The sequence below is a fragment of the Gossypium arboreum genome, chromosome 7 (genome assembly GCF_025698485.1).
Source record: "Gossypium arboreum isolate Shixiya-1 chromosome 7, ASM2569848v2, whole genome shotgun sequence".
Classification (NCBI taxonomy): domain Eukaryota; kingdom Viridiplantae; phylum Streptophyta; class Magnoliopsida; order Malvales; family Malvaceae; genus Gossypium; species Gossypium arboreum.
The window spans coordinates 2,230,873-2,250,976 of NC_069076.1; the positions used below are offsets into that span (position 1 = coordinate 2,230,873).

At 33.8% G+C, this 20,104-nt stretch overlaps 2 protein-coding genes across 2 annotated transcripts; both read left to right on the forward strand.

Moving 5' to 3' along the window:
- The first annotated feature begins 9,035 nt into the window (after nucleotides 1-9,035).
- On the forward strand, nucleotides 9,036-10,671 carry LOC108466302 (gibberellin-regulated protein 14). Its single transcript, XM_017766637.2, has 4 exons — nucleotides 9,036-9,220; nucleotides 9,317-9,349; nucleotides 9,570-10,071; nucleotides 10,164-10,671. Exons 1-4 carry the CDS (start codon nucleotides 9,161-9,163, stop codon nucleotides 10,346-10,348), a joined length of 780 nt encoding a protein of 259 aa, XP_017622126.2. The 5' UTR covers nucleotides 9,036-9,160; the 3' UTR covers nucleotides 10,349-10,671.
- A 1,381-nt stretch (nucleotides 10,672-12,052) lies between these two features.
- LOC108458427 (uncharacterized) lies at nucleotides 12,053-19,817 on the forward strand. Its single transcript, XM_017757819.2, has 18 exons — nucleotides 12,053-12,428; nucleotides 12,769-12,960; nucleotides 13,047-13,202; nucleotides 13,600-13,893; nucleotides 14,175-14,392; nucleotides 14,493-14,567; nucleotides 14,746-14,812; nucleotides 15,194-15,519; nucleotides 15,909-16,142; nucleotides 16,230-16,417; nucleotides 16,674-16,815; nucleotides 16,913-17,021; nucleotides 17,761-17,863; nucleotides 17,950-18,139; nucleotides 18,464-18,562; nucleotides 18,640-18,698; nucleotides 19,100-19,205; nucleotides 19,375-19,817. The coding sequence occupies exons 1-18, from the start codon at nucleotides 12,191-12,193 to the stop codon at nucleotides 19,537-19,539; spliced, it is 2,961 nt and encodes a 986-aa protein (XP_017613308.1). The 5' UTR covers nucleotides 12,053-12,190; the 3' UTR covers nucleotides 19,540-19,817.
- Nucleotides 19,818-20,104: the final 287 nt, after the last annotated feature.

Below are 20,104 nucleotides of genomic sequence, written 5' to 3' on the forward strand. Positions count from 1 at the left end.
AATTTAATCATATAATAAGATGCAATATTCATTTATTCATTGTTGTCAAGTTAATATGTAATTTAAACGATGCGGAGTACATGTATCAACTCGAACATTTGCTTTTTAAAATTACCACATTGCACATTGAAAAAAGTTAAAAGGCCTTAAATATAAAATATTTGGCAATAACTTAAGATCCACACAAGAGGCAAGTTCTGAGAACAGGGTCCTAAAACAGGAAGATTTGATAGATTATTGTCGCATTACCAAACAAGTGCCATTCATTATTCCTTCGTTCCCTTCTTCGGAGTCAGCCTCTCACCAAATATAAAGCACCAAATATAAAGCATCGGATGCCATCTTTTCCAGCAATCTTCATTACCTTATCCCACTCCATTTTTATCTTTCATTTTGACCCTTGCGGTTTGATAGTACTAATTTGGTTAAAATATGGTTCGAGTCCCTGTATTTTTTCATAAATTTGAATTTGTCTTTCTAGATTTATTTTAAGAATTTAGTTATTTTATATTTTCAAATTTAAAAATAAAAATTTAATTGTTAATATTATTTAGATTCATGTATATTACTACCAAATAAATTTTTTAATTTCAAAATGATACAAAAATTTAATAAAAATTTGAAAAATTAAAAATATTTTATATTTTATAATTAAATTTAAATAAAAATAGTTTTATTAATAAAATAATCCTCCCAATAAAAACCACACATCACGATACCGTCAAGTTCCAGAACCATTGGATTTGGATCAAAGAGGAATATGCTATTAATAGATTACTGTTTATTAATTATATAAATTATTAATTATATAAACTTTTTATTACATAATTTATTCACATATCATGGATGTGTTATAATTTAATAGAATTATTATATTTTAATTATTTTATTTTATTATACTAATATAATATAAAAATATGAAAACTATATAAATAAAACAAATATGATTTTTTTTCTTCAGTCAAAATAAATAATAAATATATGAGAAATTAGATAAAATTATTTCATATATGAGTAATGAAAAATTAAATAGTCGGTCCCGATTATATGAAAACTTTGGAAAATGTGGTTAAATGGAAATGAGGGTATAGGGAAAACACATGCTATATTTTATGTAAAAGAATGCATCCACGTTCATCCTCAATCAATAAAAATGGTAGTACAATGAGTAAAATAACTCACTTTTCCCTTTTGAAGCTTTTCAGCTCATGAAAGTGACCTCATTTTTAGCTTTTCAGCTCATTCACTCATTTTCTAACATTTTTTTTTTCATTTTTATATTTCTCCTCTCCATTTTTTCTAATAAAAAAATATTACAAGTAACTACTTAGAATTACATCCAAGATTATTTGGAGGAGTTTCGAATAGTTGGATATCATTATTATTACTAACAGACATTTTAGTTAGATTATCAACCACTTTATTATAATTTATGGAAGAATGATAAATCGATTAATGCACCATTTTAGCCAATAACATTTTTTATTCTTTTAACCAATGCGGAATGCGACACCTCTGTAGCACTGCCCTGTAAACCTTGTACAGCTTCTTGATTGTTTGATAAAATAATCAATCTGTCAAATCCTCTATCAAGTGCAATGTTAGAGTTGGGTGACTCGAATATCATTTGATCTGGTCTGAAAAGTTCGAGGTGCAACTCACTTGTTGAAAAAATAAAATAGAGAGGCAAAATAGGGAACCTGTAGGGGTGAAGTATGGGCCATGTCGCACAAGTTGAATCCGTATAGGACTATACATCTTCTATTAGACATTAATTATAACAGAGTTATTTAATCCTTAAAATGTGTATCGTTGAAAACTTAGTATATTGTGGTTTTTCAATATTAGTGAATTTCTCCTCCTCTGCCGTAGTTTTTCCCAATAAGGGTTTTCCACGTAAAAACCTATATGTTCTTATTTTTCTTTTTTATTGATTTGTGATCATTCCTATTGTCATTATCAACATATATTATATCAAGCAATCTCCAAACCATATTGAATATCCCACAATTTTGCATCTAAGATAAAATAAATTCTCACAAACAATCTCCAAATATTTTTTTTCATTTTTATATTCCTCCTCGAGGATTGGGTTTTCTCTCTGAAAAGTGGGTGGTTCTACAAGTGTAGCCTTACACGGTCTACCCCTACCATGTCTACCTTGAGTGTTCATTATATTCTCGAAAATTTAAGATCTAAAGTATATCTACAGTTTTCACATAAAAGTTCAAGCATTAGCTAAAGTATATCTGCAGTCTAAGGATTTCAGTTCATCTAAAGTCTCAAAAGTAACAATAACTAGAGTAGGACCGGCATCAAAGTCTCGGATTTAATTTCCTTCAGAAAATTAATTTTTCAAAAACTTATGGCATGATTTTCCCAAAATACCGCTTTTCAATACATGCATGCAGACTCATTCGAATTTGCACAGTCCGAGTTTTGTAAACTTGACTCTGATACCACCAAATGTGACCTCTTCAACCTGGCCTAAACGTTAGACCCAATTCAAGAGATTACATCGGCCACTGAAATGACCTAGTATGATCGAAGTTTTACAAAACATTCGTATTTAAACTTTCATTATCTCTAGAAGAAAATTTTAGTTAATTTTCAATTCAACCAATACTTCAAAATTTATTTATAATTTAGCAGCAAAAAAGTGACATTTTCTTAGTTTTAATAAAATCTATATTTCACGCATAATTAATTAAAGTCCATATTTCAATTTTTAAGAAAAATAAATTAAATGTCATGTATGTTATATAAAATCAAAACCTAAGTCTCATGCCATAGTTTAGATTAAGTGGTACAATTCCTAAAATAATAGAAATTTCAAATAATAAATCCAAAATACTTCTTAAAAAAAAAAACAATCCAAACCGAGTCTTCAGTATGCCGAGTCTGCATCCTAACTTGGTAGGTTATCTATAAAGATGGAAATAAAAAGGGGGAGTGAGCTTAAGAAGTTCAGTGTGAGTTCGGTCACAAGAAAACTAGAACAAAACAATAGGAAAAACATATGGGTTTTGTGACAGCCCAAAATTGACCCTAGTCGGGATGTGGTTTCGGGACCACAAAACCGAGGCATAAAAATAATTTAAAATTTATTTTGATGCCATGATATGTGTTAAATTGTGTGTGACATTTTTTATGATTTGATTTAGTGTTATAAATGTGAATTTCACTAGAAAGGGCCTAGTAGTAAACTTTGAAAGTATGATAGGGAAATGTGTGATGACTAAGTAAAGCATGCATGCAAAACAATGGACTTGCATGTCAAATACCCCCCTTTTTATAGGTGGTGGCCGGCCATGGCAAGAGAGGATGGGCTAAACATGTCATGAAACATGTTTTGTTGGTGCATTAGGGAGAAATAATAAACAAAAGTGTATGGGTAAGAAAAGAATGAAAAAAAAATGTGTGTGAGTGTGGTATCTCCCCCCATTGCCGTGAGTTGTAGAGGAAGGAAAGAAAAAAATTTGTTCATCCTTTCTTTGAGCCAAAACTAAGGAAGAAGGAGGGATTTTTGCTCCATTTTTTGTTTAGAAGAGATCTAGAAGGAGATTTGGCTATACTTGCATCAAGATTAAGGTATGTTTGAGGTTGTGTCATGAGATTCATGCTTGTTTTGGTTGCTAACTTGATGTGCATGTTAGCCATGGTTCAAATCCTTGTTATGCCATGAAAATGGTATTTGGCCAAGGTTGATATTGTGTTAAAGCCATTACATGCTAAATGTGAAGCTTGTTGATGATGCATGTAATGATGGATTGACTACTCTTGAAATTTCTTTTAGCATTCTTGAGTAAGACATTGAATTCTTTGTTTAACCATGACCGAAGTTGAAAGGGGTATGGTTGTGATGTATTCGGCCATGGTGCGTTCATGAGCATGATTTATGCTTGTTATATGATTGGTAAAAATTTGTGTTTTGGATGGTTATGAGCACCTTGAGATTCGGCCTTGCACCTATATGTATATATATGTTTGCACAGGATGTATTGGTGTGACATATATGCTATTTCGAGGTGTATATTTGCTTGTGATGATGTCTCGATTATGAAGTAAATGAGAGATGTGCATTGAGCTACGATATGTAATGCGTTAGTAGTAAAATGTATGCTGTTTTTGTGTGGTATTAAGTGTATAATTGGCCTCAACATGGACATGTATGTTCGGCCACATGAGGGGAAATTGGTGTGCATGCATTCGGTTAGAGGCAAGCATATTGATGCCTATTCTTGGCTTAGAAAATTCGGCTAAGAGGAATATTAACTAATGTGTTGAGTTCGATTCATGATTTCGTACATATGCGACTTTGATGCCTAATGAGTATATATATTGGCTAGGTATCTTGAATTCCTCTTTCGATGCTCAAATGATAAAACCAATTTATTTGTTAAATTAAGCTCAAGAGCAAAGGGGAGCTAAATCCGATAAAGGGAAGGAAAAAGTCGTCGAATAGCCGTCGAAATCATTCGACCACGTCCGAGGTAAGTTTTCGAGTATCGAAACTTAGATTTTGATTCGATTGAATGAAGTAATAAGCAATCGAAATTGTGCCCTTGTATGTGGCCATTGAGCCGAAATGATATTCTTGATTAAGTAAATTGTGCACAAAAGTTTGTTATGAAATTGAAACAAAGATGGGTATGAATGTGCGAATTGTGATATCCGGGCTAAGCCCGAAGGCAATTGTGCGAGTTGTGATATCCGGGCTAAGCCCGAAGGCAATTGTGCTAGCTATGATATCCGGGATAAACTCCGAAGGCAATTGTGCGAGTTGTGATATCCGGGTTAAGTCCCGAAGGCATTTGTGCGGGTTATCATAACCGGGCTATGTCCCGAAGGTGTTTGAACGAGTAGCTATATCCGGATAAACTCCGAAGGTATGTGATTCGAGAACTTTGAACTTGCTGTAAAAATTTTCAGTTAATACGCTTGTGAAATCCCCAACAACAAGGTACGTTTCGTGTGTGCTTTGCACACTATGAGTAAGTGTATGTGCGTATTCGCTCCAATGATAAATGAGTTATCGGCCTTGACTAAGCCGTTATTAGTGTATGAATATAAGAGTTGGGATTGTGAAGTAAGCATGTCTTTGAGAAATTGTGCATATGAATTATTGTTTAGCTACTTGAATGCTATGCTTTGGTTGTGTGTATATTATGGCTTGAAACTTACTAAGCATAAATTGCTTACTCCGTTTCTTTGTTTCTCTGTTTATAGATTTTGCTCGTTAGCAATCGGATTCGGGATCATAGAAGTTGAAGTCAACCACACTATCAAAGCCCTTTTTGGTACTCCTTTAGTTGAGTTTTGGATATGGCATGTATAGGACTACCCTCGGTTGTTTTTAAGTACTTTGTGATGTATATGTGTGCGGCCATGCGAAAATGGTTCGTAAAAGTGGAGTATGGAATTTGACCATATGTGGTTTGTAATTATATTTGGTTTCATGATGTGATTATGGTTTGGAATGAGAGAGTTGGTCACATGATCAGCCATTGGAATGGCTAAATATGATCATATGTGGACCTAAGTATGACTAGACTATAGTTGGTCCATGGGAACTACAATATAGGTAAAGCCTACCTTAAAAACAGAGGCTGCCAGCTGCAGTGACGTGGATGTGAAAAATCACCAAAATTTGTAGGAATGGTGTTAAATAGTGAATAAATTATGCGATCGAACCTTGACGAGTCTATTTTCATATGAAAGTAACGAAACGATCATATGAATAGTATACCGAGAGATATTAAAGTTCTCGTGAGGCAGGGCCAGAACGGTTTCTGGGTCCCCTGTCGCGACTTTGAAAATTTACCATAAATTATCCAGAATGAATTAGAAGTCATGCCTTATATGTCCAGATTCCTTTTTGAGTCTAGTTTCATTAGAATCAAACGGCATCAGTATTGAAACCCTGTACAGAGAGATATTCAAGTTGTAAAGCGCGAAGGTCAGTGTAGTCGACCCCTGTAACATGGGTGACTTTAACTAATAAACTGTACCAATTGGCCCGACCAAAAATCCTAAAAATAAATCCATGGATGGATATATGAGTCTAAATTCAGGGAAAAGTTACGGAATCAGTTTCCGAGTTGTGAAACTCGAGATATGCTTTTTAAGGCGACAGCGACGCAGTTTTCCAGCTTGCCTGGGAATGTCAAATTGGTCGGTGCCATAAGTGGTTTTGGCTTGTTAACCCCTCGTGTCCGACACCGGCGACGGTCTCAGGTTCGGGGTGTTACAATTTTAATAATTTTGAGAATAATCACAATCATAAAGCACTTCAAATTGACGATTTTTCATATCATCACTTCACTACATTATCTTAGAAATCACAGTTTTTTATGCATATGCTAATCAATGGCAGTGCAATCTCAATTTGTCAGAAGGAGTCCTACCCAACTCCGCTACACACCTCACTTGTGAGTTCCTAAAAACTCATATATCATATCACTGCGGGTTGTGGATGAACCACTGTTGATTTGCAAATAAATTGTCACTTGTTGTGAATATACAACGTAATTGTAGGTAAAAACTGACACTAGGTTTGTAAAAATTATGAGTAGAGGACCACTAATATTTTTAGATAAAAACATTTACAGACAAGCTGCCACTTGGTTCGAGATCAAACCACGTATTTGCAGTTACTGTCACTTGTTGTGGGTGCACAACATATTTACAAATTAAACAAATTGCCACTTGGTTTGTGGACAAGTCACCACTTCTTTACAGATTATTAAACTGTCACTCTTCCTCCGTATAAATCATCCTGCCCCATGCAATGCAATATGACATACTTTATAACATAATAACGCAAACATCCATAGGCATGCTTAACACTTATTCCGTTCAACACTAGCAATAGACATGTTCATCATGTATTTAGCGGGGGCGATAACAGTATTAACACTTACAATTTATCAATAACAATTTGAAAGTAGACATGATTAATTTCACATGTTTATTCATAGCACTATAATGATTCAGTTAAGCAATATCAGTAAACACGTTATAACAATAGTAATTTGAAAATATAAATTATAGATTTCCTTATAAACACTATTTCAAGGATCAATTAAGTGCACGAAAACTTTTAGGAACAATTCAGGGATCAAACAGGGACTAAAATAAACATAACATAAAATTTTAGGCAAAATTGTAGCAGACTGTGGTCGTGTGGAAATTGCAAAATTAAGCTACAAGGAAGGCACAGTCGTGTGGCAAGCTGTGTGGTTTACGAACTACACTAGGGTTTTCAGGGTACATAGTCGTGTGGAGGGTTGTGTCGTCCATTCGTGTGGCCTTATTTCTAGATACGATTTGCTCTGATTTAATTGTAAAAGAATACACACCTTTCAGCGAGGGTTTGATAGATTTTCCTCACGTTCGATCTCAATCCAATTCACCTAGATTCTGTCTTTCAACGGAAAATATGCTTGAATTAACAATTGAATCAAGATTTGCCAAGATTTTCAAGAATTCGACAAGCAACCGTAAAAGATTGATTAATCGGATGAAAGATTATTGTTAAATTGCAATAATCCATAAATATGAAATCCTATTATTGATACGAAGGCACTTACCAATTCTTTAACAATGTTAACGGATGTTATGGATGGTAATCTCTAAAAGTCAATAAAAATATTATTTTATATAAAATCCATATTTCAAAATTTAAGAAAAATAAATTAAATATCATGCATATTATATAAAAGTAAAACTTAAGTCCTAGGTTAAGTGGTACAGTTCCTAAAATAATAGAAATTTCAAATAATAAATCCAAATTTTTTACCAATTTAGTCGTTATTTTAAATATTAAAAAAGTATGAAATTGAAAAAATTAGCAAATGAAATTGAAAAAAATTAGCTTTTTATTAAATAAAACAAATTTATAAAACTAAAAAATAAAGTTTATTTAAAAATGTATAAAATACAAAAACAAAGTACATGTGAAAAAGGTATCGCTACTTGTTTGGCGGCACTCCTTTTGAAATTAAAATACTGGATACCACTCCTTTTGAAATTAAGATATTATTATTTAATTGTTATTTTATTTATTTTTATTAAAATATTATTTTTAGAGGTGGTGTCGACTAATACATTGACAACACCGCATTTTACTATTTAAAATAATCTATTATCATGAATAGTTTGCTTTTTGCCCCATTTTCATAATTAATTGTTTTCATATTATTAATGTAAAAACCCTAAATTGATCTCTCACAAAAATCAAAATAATCAATCATGATAAATAATGTGTTTCATTAATTGTACATAATTTTTTATTGATATAATAATAAATTAAGCTTTCAATATTTACTGATTCTATCAAATTGATCCTAATTTTAAATATATAATTATCTTTTATATATATATATATATATATATATATATATATATATAAAGAAGATGTTTAAACTTTGAAAATTAACTTCAGTTTTTGAATGATGAAAAACTTTAATGATGTCATTAATTGTCTCTAAGTACTCATTTTTAAATTGGTAGAGATTAAATTGTTTCAGTCTTTTTAGAGGAATTAATTTACTTAATATAAAATTTAAAAAATTTAACATCTTTTTATTCGTATATTTATAAGTGTCTATATCCATTTTACGACAGATAAACCTAATTATATCCTAACTAAATAATATTCGGATAAAACTTTTTAAAATTTTAACTCCACATTTTAAATTTAATCTGAGAAATAAATGAACTTCCACTTCATTCAAGTTAGTAAATACATGGATATCATATTATATAATCTTAAACATAATCAGGCAAGCTTATGACCCGAAGTCTCGAATGGTCGGATTTTGTGTGTCGGTTAATTAAATATTGATATGAAATGGCTGTGTTTTATTTGATAAAGCACCACTTTAGCAGACACAGTCCTTGGGCAGAGGGCTAACTTTTAAATTAACAAGGGTGGTTGGATTGAATTGAATAAAATAAAAACTTTAATGTTTTTTAAATAAAATTTGAATTTTAACTCAATTTAATTACCAAATACCTTCTTTAACTAAGGCGTCAGTGATCTGGTGAAGCTGGCAAGTAGCATTTATTGGACCAAGTAAATAGCAGCTGCAATCTCTATTTAAACCACAACCCAGTGTCTGACCAATGCACCAAGGGGTAGTGTGAGCTCTCACCAATGGCTTTCAAAGCTCTGCTGCTGTTACTATTGGCCACTTTTCTGCTCGTCTCAACAACAGTATGACTACTTCCTTTCTCATCTTTTGACTTAACCACAGAGTTTTTAGTTCTTGATGTTTATCCAACTCTCTCTCTCTCTTTTTTTTTTTTGTAGGTTGCTTCCAATGAAGTGGGAGAGAAGACTGAGGTGATTTTTCAAACATTTATTTTACTGTTTTGTCTTGTCTAGGTTGTAACAATTTAAAACTTGGTTCTTTTGAAACAATCTGATTCTTGTTTTATTTTTATTTTTATTGGATAATGTCTTTCTTGTATTTTTTCATACTGAATGCTGTTAGCCATTGTGGTGCATAAGACCATAGTCTGTAAATGGAACTTTGCTAAATTTGTTGCATATCACTGTTCAGATTAAGTATGCTGCTCCTGTTCCAGTGAAGGCACCTATTCCTGCTCCACCCGTTAAGTCTCCCACCACTCCGGCACCGCCGTACAAGGCCCCAACTCCAGCACCCCCAACCAAGGCCCCCACTCCACCATATAAACCCCCAACCAAGGCCCCCACTCCACCATATAAACCACCAACCAAGGCCCCCACTCCACCATATAAACCACCAGCTCCTGCGCCACCAACCAAGGCTCCTACTCCACCATATAAGCCCCCAGCACCAGCACCACCAACCAAGGCTCCTACTCCCCCATATAAACCCCCTACTCCCGCACCGGCACCTCCAGTCAAGGCCCCTACACCCCCATATAAGCCCCCAACACCTGCTCCAGCACCCCCAACTAAAGCACCAACTCCCCCATATAAGCCCCCAGTTCCTACACCTCCAGTTAAGCCACCAACAACTCCAGCACCGCCTTACAAGCCACCAAGTCCACCATTGCCGCCTGTTAGGACAAAAAAGGGTAAAGAAAACATCATTTTTTTACTTACCAAAACTCAAGGAACTTATCTGTTATCTTTCTGACAACAACCTGTTGGACAACTTTGTTGGCAGATTGCATCCCATTATGTGGACAAAGGTGCAAATTACACTCGAGGACTAACCTATGCTTGAGAGCTTGCATGACATGCTGTGACAGATGCAAATGTGTCCCACCAGGGACATATGGCAACAGAGAAATGTGTGGCAAATGTTACACTGATATGAGAACCCACCGCAACAAGCACAAATGTCCTTGAAAAACCCAACCAAAGCCCCCAAAAAACGACACTTCTTGAGTATGTGTTTTTCATATTGTAATAGCTGAAAAGCTTGCAGTAATAAGTTCTGTGAGAAGAGAGGAAATGGATGGATTTCTTGTAGTGTCTTCGTTTGTAATCCTAGAAGCTATGAACTTGTCAAATAGTTTTAATTAAACATATAACTGAAGATAAATAAGTAGTATATATTAAGTTCCCTTTTGTTCTCGTTAATGAAATTTTATGTTCTAAGCAGAATGTAAGCCTAATATATGTTTACATTTAAACATTGAGAAATAAATAATAAATCTGAGTAGCATAAATATGACTGTGTTTTAATTCTAGGCATATCATCCTTGGAAGATATTTCTTAGGCTCTTAGCATCAAATAATCCATCGAACCCTCAACAAATAGAGCCTTGGAAGACTTAAAATGAAAATTATTTGGGTGTCCTTAGAATGAAGGATGAGTTGAGGTTTGGGATTGGTCAAATTTTACTATTAGACCTTGTACTTTGTATAAATTGTGGGTTTAGTACTTTTAACTCTAATTTGGCCAATATGTGATAATATGTTTTGACACATCAAATTTTAAAAATAACCTTAATAGTTATTATTTGGTTAGGATTAAAATTTTTAAATTCTAAAAGTACATGTACTAAATCTATAATTTACTCAAAGTACAAGGTCTAATGGTAGAATTTGACCTTTGAGATTTGATGAAATGCTTGATAAGTACTTGGTATTGCATTGGTGAGGATATTAGTATCTGAGGGGGACGAATTTATAAATGAGAAATTAGATGGCATCCTTGGAAATGTTAAGTGGAGTATCCTCTTCCACTGTAGTATAGGGTTGGCAAATGGTGCTATAGGCTGGGATCATAAGAATGAAAATGGAGAAAAGACCTTCCAATTTCAATCTAGCAATGAATGTGAGAATATCATAAATGAAGAATGAAAGAATTTGGGAGAGGACTTGGGACATGGATGGATCATGGAGAAATTGGAAGCTCTAAAATTCCAAGGTGTTGGGAAGGAATTCGAGAATATTGGGAGGAAAGAAAAGGGGAGATTGAAAAACTCAAAAAAGATATCGATGAAAGATTAGCAAGGGAGGACAAATTTTGGCACCAAAGATAGAGAGTTAATTGGCAGAAAATTAAACATGACAGAAAATTAAACATGACAGAAAATTATGATGTAATTATATTTTATTAAAAATTTTCATTTAGTTACTATGAAAAGCCCAAACACATCCTTAAAACATTATAAAAGCTATAAAATATATTTTAGTAGGAAATCACAAACTATTCACTTTGTTTTCACTGATGAGTAGAATTAAATTGATACAATTTTATTAATATCGAAATCTAGTTAGATTAAAGTTTACTGAAAGATTCACTAATTATTGAGACTATATCTAATTAATCCATCAATTTAATTCTTATACTATTTTAAAAAATCAAATAAGTCCAATTTATAACAAAATCAACATATTTTAAAATTATTTTTCAATTGTTATTTAATTTCAAATAAAAGATTTTATTTGCAAAATTATATAAGCTTTAAAAATGTCGGCTCTCTTAAATAATAAATGATGTTTTTAAATACTAAAAGTTAACTTTATTTTTATTATACCTCACCTAAAACAATATATTTTGATGTATTAAAAGTTAATTTTCCAATAAAAAAACTATTTTAGTATTTTTCTTGTACAAATGAAAATGAAAAAATAAAGATGTAATAGTTATGTTTCTTGTTGGTTTTCTTGCAAGAGTTTATAGAGAGGTGAGACCAAGTAATTTTGGGTTACAACAGAGAAACCAAAGTAACGAAAAAGATGGATGTAGATGGGATCTTGGGTAACAGAGATTCGAAGCTAGGCAAATCAAGCATACCCAGGAGACGACAATGGGTTAAAAGAAGAGAAACATGGCTGGTTATACTTGGTGTCATCCTCCATGCCGTTTACATGTTAAGCATCTTCGACATCTACTTCAAGACCCCCATTGTTCATGGCATGGATCTTGTCTCCCCTCGCTTCTCTCCTCCTGCTAAACGCCTTGTTCTTCTTGTTGGTAAACCCACCTTTCTTCTCTTTTTAGGGTTCAACCCCCCTTGGTTTTGTTGAATAAGATTGATAGTGAGAAATGGCTTGTTGAGTTTGATGCAAATCTGGCAATTCTGCTAAATAGAAACAAAGAACCTTTTGGGTATGTTAGTTATTTTAGCTTTGTACTAAAAGGCTAAGCTTTTTATATGAAAAATGGAGAACTCAATGATGGGCTGTTCATGATTATTGTGATGCATCTACAGTTTAATGTTTGAAACATTTCATTTTCCTGAAATGATTACTCATTTTTTAATGTTTAGTGTAATTACTAATTGCTACGTTTTGGTAAAACCATATCATTGCAGCGGATGGTTTACGTGCTGATAAATTTTTCGAGCCAGATTTGGAAGGGAATTTCAGAGCACCCTTTTTAAGAAATGTGATTAAGAATCAAGGTCGATGGGGAGTATCTCATGCTCGGCCTCCAACAGAGTCAAGGCCTGGACATGTTGCTATAATTGCTGGTTTCTATGAGGACCCTAGTGCAGTTACAAAAGGTTAATGTTTTAAGCATTGTTACATCACCTTGGTGGAATCGACCAACAAATTTTCCCCTTTGTTAAGCTTTTCCATTTGATTGCAGGATGGAAAGCTAATCCAGTTGAATTTGATTCGGTTTTTAATCGGAGCCGGCATACAATTTCTTATGGTAGTCCAGATATTGTTCCAATATTTTGTGGTGCTTTGCCGCACAGCACTTGGGCTACATATCCCCACGAGTTTGAAGACTTCGCTACTGGTCTGCTTAAAATTCTGTGAAAGGCAAATTTCTCTTATAAATTATGAAATCGTTCTCAAAGAAAAGAAAGAAGCTTAAAATGAAAAAAAAAAATAAAAAGAGGGTTCTCATCAAACTGTTCTTTTTTGAACTATTAATTAAATACCTCTGCTAGTAATTTTGGATACTGCTTCTTTGCTTCCAATCATACCTTGTTTATTTCTATTCCAATTAGATTACATTGATATGAACATGCTTTATATGTTGATACCTTTCAAGGTTTACAACTAAATTGTATTAGCAATCTATATATTTGGCTTTCTTGAAATCCTTGTATTATGATGCTTACTAATGATTGTATTTCATCTTTATGATTTTCACTCTTGTTCGATGCTTATTTCAATTGATGTAAATGCAGATGCATCCTTTTTGGATGAATGGTCTTTTGATCAATTTCAGAGCCTGCTGAATAGGTCTAATGAAGACCCAAAGTTGAAAAGGTTACTTGAACAAGATAATCTTGTTGTATTTCTGCATCTACTTGGTTGTGATTCAAATGGTCATGCACATCGTCCCTTTTCATCTATTTATCTCAACAATGTAAAGGTTGTTGATCATATTGCTGAACGTGTTTATAGTCTTCTTGAGAATTACTACAAGGACAATCGTACATCATATATCTTCACAGCTGATCATGGAATGAGCGACAAAGGTTGGGGAACTCTTTTATATACTTCACCTTATTTACTTTTGTTATCTTGCTCTAGGTTGTATGACTGAAAATCTTTTGATATGACCCCTATGCTCGAGATCTCCTTGGAAGTAAGGTAGTAAGGTGTGTCTACCACTAGGCCATGCCTTGTCCATTGTAACATGTAACTTTTTACAAGACCAAAACTAGTTTTCTACTTTATCTTTCTTCCTCTAGTTCTATTTGTTTTCTTTGATCGTTTCTAATTACAGATTCTGACATGATTAGCTTTTGATTACTAGGAAGTCATGGGGATGGGCATCCTTCAAACACTGATACCCCTCTAGTTGTATGGGGAGCAGGCGTAAAACATCCCAGGCCAGTCACTGCAAAAGATCACTCGGATCATGTTCTTCGTTTTATTGATCAACATTTGCATGACGCGCCAACACCTAAAGAATGGGACCTTGATGGCATCGAAAGAGTTGATGTCAATCAAGCTGATATTGCACCGCTCATGGTTGTTTAATGTTGATAAAAAAAAAAAATCCTGTTTAAAGTATTTCTTTGAAACATGTTTAACCCCCAACTGAACTGATGCTCCTTACTTTTTGTGGCAGTCAACTCTTCTTGGTTTGCCTTGTCCAGTCAATTCAGTCGGGAATTTACCTCTTGGTTATGTTGACATGAAAGAGGCGAGTCTGAATATTTTTCATTAGAATGCTTATTTTGAGATCTATTATGAACTTAGGATGGGCTATTTTATACTCTGATGGAGATCAACTAATTAGGTATTTTGGTGCGGCTAAACAAGTTTTCATTGCAATAAATGCATAGAAAACTGATGAAAAATATTCACTATTTAATGTTCAGGAGGAAGAAGTTGAAGCTGTGCTAGCTAACACAAAACAGATTCTGAACCAGTTTCTGCGCAAATCACGTATCCTTTTCATAAACTAGTTTTAGTTCAATGCAGTACGGTACTTAATTTGTTTTCCATAATTCCTTGAAAAGATTTTATATTACAACATAAGATCATTGTCTATCTTTAAGTTTTGTTCCTCATGAAGCTTTTGTTCCTCATGAAGTTTGGACTTAGATTTGTTGACCAGAATGTTGTGTTTCATGTTTTCACTCAGAAATACCCTTTGTAACTTTTTTAAACATTTACCTGATTTTGGCCAACTGAAATCTTATTACTTCTTATCTACATGTTTTTTATTCAATTATTGGATATTCTGTTTGATTCCGTGTTAAAATGTGGAAGGTGTTACTGGATTATGGATTGGCATTCTGTAACTCTTTTCCTTGACAAACTTAGAAATAAAGCAATCACATTCACTGTTTTTCAAGCCTTTCAAGCCACTTGCGTCTTACTTCTCTATGTTGAATCAAATTGAGGAATTGCTAAGTGCTAGAGACTATAAAGCTGCCATGCAGCTATCAGAAAATCTAAGAAGCTTGGCACTGAAGGGACTTCATTATTTTCAAACTTATGATTTGCTGATGCTGATGGCCACGATTACTCTTGGATATATCGGTTGGATGGTCTTTCTTGTTCTTCATGTTCTGCAAGCTTATACTTTATTGCCAGGAGATATATTTAGAAAGGAGGAAGCCGTTCACGAGAAATCTAATACAGGAAAAGTAATGTCTATGTAAGCTTAATCTCTTTTAAACTTACTTTTAACGACAGAGGGAAAAAAAAAAAGGAAAACAAATGGAAATGTTTTTCATGAGTTTTATGAAGTTTGAAGCCAAAATGCCTTGTGGTAAATTAGTTTCTTAAAAAATTACCTTATACTTCAAAGCTGACAAGAACTACTTGGTTCTATTAGTTGTGCTCCTAGTTTCTTTGCAGACACAAACTTTTTTTCAATTATGCTTAGTTTACAATATTTATATCATGTTTGTTTGCTTTCCTTGCTCATTTTTGTATTATTTTTCATCAAATGAGCATTTTCTGGATAGGGAATAAATTATTTGTTTCTTCCAGTTAGATGCTACATTCTCACATATATCATCCTATATGGCAGGCTCAGCTTTGTGGCTGTTTGTTTATGGCAGTAGTCAGTGTTCTGCTATTTCTGGAGCACTCCCCTCCACTTTACCATGCATACTTTGCCATGACGATATTTCTCTGGACGCAAATACTAAATGAATATAAGTTTATAAAAGCACTTTGGAGATACTTATGTGGGAGAACATCCGACTATGTCATTAAACTTCTGGCCCTTGGTGTGGTCTCAGTGATCATTCTTGAGCTTCTGGTATGCTAGTACAACATCCTGTTGTTTTTGTGATTATTTAAGTGATATTTTAATGTTCTAAACCGTGTTTTATTGTACCTTGTACAGGTGCATAGCTTCACTGAGAGAAAACTCTACACTTGGTGCTTCCTCATAGTCGGAGCCATAGCTTCTATATATCTTTACAAATCAATTCCATGGAGATCTGGAATTCCAGTTTTTGTTTGTCTCACTTGTTGGTTCTTGTCTCTATTTACTTTAATGCCTGCTGAAATTCCTGATAATAATAAGTTGGTGTGAGTTGCCTTCCTTGTTCCTCCTTTATCGTGATTTTTCCTTTTATTTAAAGATAGGTGAAATGGTTCGACAATAGAAATACAAACATATTCTAACCTCTATCATTCCCAAAAGTTAAGGTTTCTAAAAATTATTGTTTGTTGATAAGTTTAATTCCTTAGACTGATGGAAAATTATAGTATCAGTTCCCTTTACATAATTCTATCATCTACAATGTTTTAATTGGTTATATTTGTGCCTCATGAACGTGTGCAGAAATGCAAGTGGAGTGATGGTTATTGTAATAGGATTAACTGGACAGTGGCTTGACCTAAAAGCTGGTGTGAATAGATTCTGGTTTGGCATTTGTAATCATGAAAAGAGAAAACCCAGGTTCCCTATGCTCTTTCAATTACAGGTAGGCAACATATCTCTCTACCTTTTGCTGGAATGATAAGCTTGTGTATATTGTTAACACAATTGAAAGTAACTGCTTTCTTACTACTTGAAATCAGGCTCTTTTCGTTGGATTATCATCGGTAATGGTGTTTTTATCTACATCTCACAGAACAGAGAAGCAAGAACTACACACAATACATCAGTTGATGAACTGGTTCATTGCTGGTATACTTTTATAGTCTTCTGTTTTCGCTATTTTTTCAGGCTCTTCAGTGGAGCTGTCTTTAAGGCATTGAACCTTTATGATGTACAAAAGAAACTATGTTTCTTAACCTGAATTGGAGACTTTTAAAACCATCTTCCTCACATTCTGATGCTAATTTTATGTTTCTTAATTTCTGTTTGAAATACATCAAAATGCTACCTCATTCTTGGTCAAATGTTGTTTCCACGTCAAACTTGTGCATATGATGTATATGGGCATTTGATTAAATGGCTGTAGCTACTGAAAACAATTGATTTTTGTTAAATTCCCAAAACGAAAAACCGTGGCTTTTGTAGTATATATAATCTTCATGTGTTACTTGGACTCAAGTGTGTAGGCATGTGCCCGACACAGGTATGTTCAATTTTTTCTTTCATGTTTTTCTTTTTTTTGTGTATTGGGAGGGTTATATCCTTGTACCTCATGTCCGGATATGCATCAAACATGGGTATTGGACATACATGAGTACTCCAACATTAAAGAGTCGGAGTAACATGCACCCACATATACGTCTATTGAGGGCTTCACTCCTCTTCCATAGATCTTGTGCTTGCCAATGGCCGCTGGTTATATAATATCGCAAGTTGAAACTGCTGACTCTTAAGTCATAACGACACAAATTACATTGAATCATGCATTAGTAAAAGCTTACATTATCTTCCATCAATTGTGTCCCTAAAATATTTGTTTTTTTTTCAGGTTTCTCGATGATTCTCCCATTGTTTTCAGAAAATGGCCTCTTGTCCAGGCTCAATTCTATATTTCTTGGTTTTGCACCACCATTCCTTCTATTATCTATTGGGTAGATCTCATCTTAAACTTATGTCATCATAATGCTCAATTGAGGCATGTTATGATTTATTGCCCTTTGTTTTCAAATCCGTGCAGATATGAAGCTGTCTTCTATGGTGCACTTGGTCTTGTGCTAATTGCATGGATACTATTTGAAAACTCGCTTCTCTATGTGCATAAGGTGAACAAATCTTCTGCTTCTGGAAAGAACTTGGGGGAACATGCCTTCCTTGAAAATGATACTAGGTATTTGCAGCTGTCTGATATGAGAATACCTTTAACCTTTGTAAGTCATCTTTCTCTATCTGTTTTATTGTTCTTCCGTATTTCTTTTAAGGAGCTGATTGCTATAGGCAGTTTATGTTACTCATACTTGTGTGTGAGTGTTGACTATGATATGTATTTGACATGGGTATGGTCAAGTTTTTTTATTTATTTTTTATATATATAGAGGGTCTTAGAGGTTGTGTCCCTGTACCCATATATCAGACACAAGTCATAAACATGGATACTTAAAGAAAAATAAAGAGTTGGAGCAACATAGATTTGCTTAGTCTAGAGGATTTTATGGTTTGTAATTTACATAGTGCTGATGAACTGTCTTTGGTAGATGGTCTTATTTAACGTGGCCTTCTTTGGGACGGGAAATTTCGCAAGTATTGCTAGTTTCGAGATTTCATCAGTCTACAGGTTCATCACTGTTTTTAGTGTAAGTAACGGTTAAACTACCTATACATCTTTTACTGTTTCTTCTTGTAAGCCAAACTGAATTACTTCCAATTGCAGCCTTTTCTGATGGCAGCACTCCTCATCTTCAAGTTATTCATACCATTCCTGCTTGTTATGTAAGTTTTTTGATTTTAAAAGAAATGTTAGAATGATCAATCATGCTTCAACGAAACTGGCTTGACCATCAGTTTTTAGCCATGATGCTATGCGACTTTTGCATCTATGGGCTATTAATACATTCAATCACATTTTTATGAAGTTTCATTAACTATTGCACCTTAGCTTTAGAAACTTCATCGTGGTTTCAAAACTCCCTGAAACACCGAATGAGTGAATCGTCTTTAATCTGCTATAAAGATGATCATCGGTTAAGGTGACATATTTAGTCTCGGTTTCCCATTTTAAGTTAAACTTATACAACAATGTCACTAGTAAAGAATGCAAGTTCATATCGATATATGCTGGAATATAGTAGTTAACTATAAACATGGTTCTGTTTGTTCTTTGAGAAACACAGATGTGCATTCAGTGCAATAACCAAACTACTTGAAGTTCCAAGGATAGGATGCTACTTCCTCGTTATTCTCTGTTCAGACGTGATGACAATCCACTTCTTCTTTCTGGTATTAAACTTTTTCAGAAATAAAGTTTGGCGTAGCCGATTCTATTGATTGATATTTTAGCCATTTTTGAACCTTGCTTTGCTTGAAAGTAAGGAAATTATGTGAAATCACCTGTGGTTATAGTTATTTCCTGAGGGCCTCACTGGTTTGGTAATCGGGTTTTCAACAGGTGAAGAACACGGGGAGCTGGATGGAAATTGGTAATAGCATTAGCCATTTCGGAATCATGAGTGCCCAAGTTGTGTTTGTGCTGCTACTTTTTGCTCTCACAAATATATACACAAAAGACATCGAAATCAGATCAGGGAGTCGAGATTCCCGAAAAGTAATGTGATTCACAAGAAACCAGAACTCATTAGCATTATAATTAGCTAGCCAAATTTATTTGCAAGGTAAAAGCATTTAGTTTCTCAGGTTCTATGGCTTTCGAGGCCTTTGGTTCATCAGCCATGGATGAAAATTTTGTTTCTTCCATTTCACAATATGCTTGCTGTTAGCTTTGAGAAAATAAGATTCATGGGATTTTCCAAGTTCTTCCCATTCATTGATATTGAATCATTTTTTTTTCGAAATTGAAGTTAGCTTGTGATAGTGAAGCCGTTTAAGTATAAAGAGTTTCATGACACTTATATTGTTTTAAACATGAACCAATTGAACTGTGTCAGCAAGAACTATGGTTTATCTGGTCCGTTTAGTATGTTAGAACAGGTAATAGTCGAACCAGTAAAAAGTAATTTATAATTATAATTTATGAAATTTGAAATTGTAACACTTTATTTTTATATTAAATATTGCATCATTAAACAGATATTTTTGGTTGAAACTAATGTGGCCAGAAAATTTGGAATCTTTGAATTCATAAAGCAGACCGTGTGAAAGTGCTCACATGGGGACACCTG

What these genes read in the sequence shown, in the direction of transcription:
- LOC108466302 (XM_017766637.2), top strand. Translation starts at nt 9,161, where the DNA reads ATGGCTTTCAAAGCTCTGCTGCTGTTACTATTGGCCACTTTTCTGCTC. An exon ending in AAGTGGGAGAGAAGACTGAG is followed by an intron (nt 9,350 to 9,569) that starts GTGATTTTTCAA and finishes ATCACTGTTCAG; the next exon opens with ATTAAGTATGCTGCTCCTGT. An exon ending in GCCTGTTAGGACAAAAAAGG is followed by an intron (nt 10,072 to 10,163) that starts GTAAAGAAAACA and finishes CTTTGTTGGCAG; the next exon opens with ATTGCATCCCATTATGTGGA.
- LOC108458427 (XM_017757819.2), top strand. Translation starts at nt 12,191, where the DNA reads ATGGATGTAGATGGGATCTTGGGTAACAGAGATTCGAAGCTAGGCAAA. An exon ending in TGAGAATACCTTTAACCTTT is followed by an intron (nt 18,140 to 18,463) that starts GTAAGTCATCTT and finishes TGTCTTTGGTAG; the next exon opens with ATGGTCTTATTTAACGTGGC. An exon ending in ATACCATTCCTGCTTGTTAT is followed by an intron (nt 18,699 to 19,099) that starts GTAAGTTTTTTG and finishes TGAGAAACACAG; the next exon opens with ATGTGCATTCAGTGCAATAA.